Here is a 5,166-nt window from a genome sequence, read left to right as displayed (position 1 = left end):
AAAAAAAAAAAAACCCACAAAACACACACACAAATACTTATATAGCCACAGAATAATCCATATACCCAGGAGGGTGTCACTTCTTATTCTATAATAAGGGCAAGTCTTCTGACTTCTGCTTTTAGAAATAATAGGCTGTTATGTAATCACTCACAATTCTTAATCCAGGAGTCACTAACCAGCTTTGTTTCTAACCAAAACCTAAGAATAACCTCAAGTGTGCTGTGGCTACAAGGTAAAAAATAGGTCATTTCTAGTTTTCAGCTGCCATGAGATATAACCAGGATATGTCAAGCTCAGTTAGAGAAGTCATATTTTATTGGATTTAGTATATATTTAACTACTAGTAAATATTGATACTAAAAACACTAGCAAACTTTCAGTCACTTTTTTTTTCTTAGTTGGAGTTTCGCTGTTGTTGCCCAGGCTGGAGTACAGTGGTGCCATCTTGGCTCACAGCAACCTCCGCCTCCCAGGTTCAAGCTATTCTCCTGCCTCAGCCTCCCGAGTAGCTGGGATTACAGGCATGTGCCACCGTGCCCAGCTAATTTTATATTTTAGTAGAGATGGAGTTTACCATGTTGGTCAGGCTGGTCTTGAACTCCTGACCTCAGGTGATCCGCCTGCCTTGGCCTCCCAAAGTGTTAGGATTACAGGCGTGAGCCACCGCGTCTGGCCCTTTTCTTCTTTTCTTTTGATATAGAGTCTCCCTCTTGTCGCCCAGGTAGCGGTGTAGTGGCACGATCTTGACTCACTGCAACCTCCACCTCCCGGGTTCAAGTGATTCTCTTGCTCAGCCTCCTAAGTAGCCAGGACTACAGGTGTGCACCACGATACCTGGCTAATTTTTGTATTTTTGGTAGAGACAGGGTTTCACCATGTTGGCCAGGCCGGTCTTGAACTCCTGACCTCAGGTGATCTGCCTGCCTTGACCTCCCAAAGTGCTAGGATTACAGACATGAGCCACTGCACATGGCCAGTCACTGTTTTAACATATCTATTAATTTAACTAACTATAGGGTATTTTATTATTTTATTTTATTTTACTATTTTTTTGAGACAGATTATCACTCTGTCTCCACGCCCAGGCTGGAGTGCAATGACATGATCTAGGCTCACTGCAACCTCCATCTCCCAGGTTCAAGCAATTCTCCAGCCTCAGCCTCCCGAGTAGCTGGGATTATAGGAGTGTGCCACCATGCCAAGCTATTTTTCATTTTTTAATAGAGACAGGGTTTCACCATGTTGGCCAGGCTGGTCTCAAACTCCTGACCTCAAATGATCCACCTGCCTTGGCCTCCCAAAGTGCTGGGATTATACAGGTGAGCCACCGTGCCTAGCCACAATACACAGTATTTCAGATAAAAATTATTCTACAAGACTTTACACATGATAGAGAATAACAAAAATGCTTTTTAAATTTGACTAATGAAAAAGCAAAGCTAAATAAATGTGCATTTTTACTAACTGGACCACGTAACTAGAACTATGAGTATATTTTACTTTTATGTTCAATGATACATGAAGTTTGAAGTTTCCATCGTACAACAAGAAAATATTATGGCCAGGTGCAGTGGTTCACGCCTGTAATACCAGCACTTTGGGAGGCTGAGGCAGGCAGATCACGAGGTCAGGAGATTGAGACCAGCCTGACCAACAACATGGTGAAACCCCGTCTCTACTAAAAACACAAAAATTAGCCAGGTGTGGTGGCACAGGCCTGTAATCCCAGCTACTTGGGAGCCTGAGGCAAGAGAATCGCTTGAACCCGGGAGGTGGAAGTTGCAGTGAGCTGGGACCGCCCCACTGCACTTCAGCCTGGGCAATGGAGTGAGACTCCGCCTCAAAAAAAAAGAAAAATATTACATAGCTAGAACAAGAGATCTCTTTTAATCCATAAAAAAACTAATAGTGTCAGCCAGGCACGGTGGCTCACGCCTATAATCCCAGCACTTTGGGAGGCTGAGGTAGGAGGATCACCTGAGGTCAGAAGTTTGAGACCAGCCAGACTAACATGGAGAAACCCCATCTCTACTAAAAATACAAAATTAGCTGGGCAAGATGGCACCTGCCTGTAATCCCAGCTACTCAGGAAGGCTGAGGCAGGAGAATCGCTTGAACCCGGGGAGCAGAGGTTGCAGTGAGCCGAGATCATGTCACTGCACTCCAGCCTAGGCGACAGAGTGGAACTCCATCTCAAAACAAAACAAAACAAAACAAAAAACTAATAGGGTCCCTATTAGATAAATATATTTCACTTCTCTTAGGTGTCCTGAGCTTTGTTTGTTTTTTTGTTTGTTTTATTTTGTTTTGAGATGGAGTCGTGCTCTGTCACTCAGGCTGGAGTGCGGTAGTGCAATCTTGGCTCACTGCAACCTCTGCCTCCCAGGTTCAAGTGATTCTCCTGCCTCAGCCTCCTGAGTAGCTGGGATTACAGGTGCGTGCCAGCATATCCAGCTAATTTTTGTATTTTTAGTAGAGATGGGGTTTCGTCATGTTAGTCAGGCTGGATCTCCTGACCTCGTGATCTGCCCACCTCAGCCTCCCAAAGTGCTGGGATTACAGGCGTGAGCCACTGCGCCTGGTCGAGCTTGCTTATTATACTTGAACAACTAATAAATGCAAGGATGTCCTATAAAGAAAAGTGGATGATAAGCAATATTTTTCTCTACTACCGAAATGGAAAGAGTTGGAACTGAAGACTCTTTAATATTTCTCCTATCTTCAGCTCTTCTCTGATACTAACAGACTGCCATCAGTGGCAGTAGGAAATGGATACTAGCCTGGCACAGTGGCTAACTCCTATAATCCTAGTGCTTTGGGAAGCTGAGGCAGGAGGATTACTTGAGGCTCGCAGTTTGAGACCAGCCTGGACAACATAGCAAGACCACAACTCTTAAAAAACATAATAATAAGATGGGCATGGTGGCATGTGCCTCTAGTCCTAACTACTCAGGAGGCTGAGACAGGAGGCAGGACCAACCAAGCCCAGGAAAACCTCAATGTTGCAGTGAGCCATGATCGTGTCAGTGTACTTCAGCCTGGGCAACAGAAACAGACTGTCTCAAAAAAAGAAAAAAAAAAAAGAAATGGACAATAAATCATATGTGATTATAGCTGGAGGTGTGAATCACTATGTACCGATATTCAATTAGCATTAACAATGTCTACATCATCATAAAACAAAAATAATTGCATGAAATCCTAGAGAGTTATTTCTTCAGTGTGCTAAAGGTAATCTCACAACTTTACCTATTCTTTTATATATAGGTACTGTACCTGACAAGCTGGATCAAGACCCATTTTTCTTCTGAGGAATTTTTCTACATGTCCAATAGTTGCTTCTCCTGAAACTCGAACAAACTTCTTTTCCAATGGCTACAAAAATGGGTAGATAAAACTATTTTTAGGTTAAATATACCTGTACATGCGTGAGATGTATGTACATACATGTAATGTGTAAACATTAAAGAAAATTTTATAGCAAAGATGATTCAACAGACTCTTGAAAAACTTACTATGAAGCAAGTTAATATACATATCAGAGAAGAAAAATGGAAATTCTGCTTAGCTTTCCCTTTCGGAAAAGTATGTCAACAATTTTTCTAAATAGGCTTGCTGGTTTACTTTAATGTTTCATTGAAAAAACAAAACTCAGAGTAAAATTTATTCATTCATTTCAAGTACTGAACTTACACTTCAAAGACATAGAGAAAACACCCAATACCAAATGTCTAAAACAACTTCGAGGCTGGGCATGGTGGCTCACGCCTGCAATCCCAGCACTTTGGGAGGCAGAGGCAGGCAGATCGTTTGAGGTTAGGAGTTTGAGATCAGCCTGGCCACCATGGTGAAATCCCATCTCTACCAAAAAAATGCAAAAAAAATTAGCCAGGCGTGGTGGCATGCACCTGTAATCCCAGCTATTCAGGAGGCTGAGGCAGGAAAATCACTTGAACCTGGGAGGTGGAGGTTGCAGTGAGCCAAAATCACACCACTGCACTCCAGCCTGGGCGACAGAGCGAGACTGTTGCCTCAAAAACAAAAACAAAAAAACACACATGATGGCCAAGCGCGGTGGCTCACGCTTTTAATTGCAGCACTTTGGGAGGCTGAGGTGGGCAGATCGCCTGAGGCTGGGAGTTTGAGACCAGCCTGGCCAACATGGAGAAACCCTGTCTCTACTAAAAAAACTACAAAATTAGCCAGGCATGGTGGCACACGCCTGTAATCCCAGCTACTTGGGAGGCTGAGGCAGGAAAGAATCGCTTGAACCCAGGAGGCGGAGGTTGCGGTGAGCCGAGATCATCACGCCATTGCACTCCACCCTGGGCAAAAATGGCGAAACGCTGTCTCAAAAAAAAAGAACACATGACCTGTATTTTTTAAACTCGGAATTGTCTTGTTTTTAAAATCTGATCTGCCACAAATAACCTTAAAGTTTAACAGTCCTGTGGGAATTACTCATTCCTGTTAGTAAATAACCACAAATGAAGGTCACATATCTGTAAACCATGCACACATTTCCCACCTGGAACTAACTGATTTAAAGAAAGTCAGCATATCAGGCTCAAGTGACTGCAGGACACCAAGAATTGTAGTCTGATGACTGGTAAACTAGCTTCATGTTTTGTTCATATTAGAAATAACTCTTAATTACTTACTCCATCTTAAATTTAGGCCTCAACAATTTTAGTCGCCAATTAATGGGTCTGTGTATTTGATAATTCTATTTTAACATTTTGGTTAAATAATAATTTATGAACATTACCAGCTATACAGTAGCTGAATGGTATAATATTTATTTAGAGAGCCAAGAGCTGAAAAAGAAAATTAAAGGTCGAAACAAATTTTATATCATTTTTTTTTTGAGACAGGGTCTCATCATGCACTGCCACCTTGACCCCTCAAGCTTAGATCACCTGATCCTCCTACCTCAGCCTACAGAGCAGCTGGGATTACAGGTATGAGCCTTTATATCATTTTATTTCAAAATGCTAAAAGTCTTAAATTCTATGATGTAAGCAAAGAAGAAACCCACATTTTTAGGTAACAAAATCAACTTAGAAGAGATACACTGTACAACATGGTGACTATACTTTTTTTTTTTTTTTTTTGGTATTTTTAGTAGAGATGATGGTTACACAATATTGTGAATGTACTAAA

The 5,166-nt window shown here is 41.9% G+C and overlaps 1 protein-coding gene across 1 annotated transcript in view; it reads right to left on the bottom strand.

Annotated features, from left to right (window-relative positions):
• Positions 1-5,166, bottom strand: part of PCGF6 (polycomb group ring finger 6) — a gene marked incomplete at its 5' end in the record, with an annotated part of 50,929 nt that overhangs the window by 19,469 nt on the left and 26,294 nt on the right. The window contains one exon of the mRNA XM_011957423.1: positions 3,280-3,378. Coding sequence (XP_011812813.1) covers positions 3,280-3,378 — 99 coding nt within the window. The remainder of the gene's footprint in view (positions 1-3,279; positions 3,379-5,166) is intronic.

Source organism: Colobus angolensis, unplaced genomic scaffold (assembly GCF_000951035.1).
Source record: "Colobus angolensis palliatus isolate OR3802 unplaced genomic scaffold, Cang.pa_1.0 Scaffold44, whole genome shotgun sequence".
In the NCBI taxonomy this organism is placed as follows: Eukaryota; Metazoa; Chordata; class Mammalia; order Primates; family Cercopithecidae; genus Colobus; species Colobus angolensis.
The sequence above is the reverse complement of the archived record's forward strand: the minus strand, read 5'-3'. Positions and strand labels throughout refer to the sequence as shown.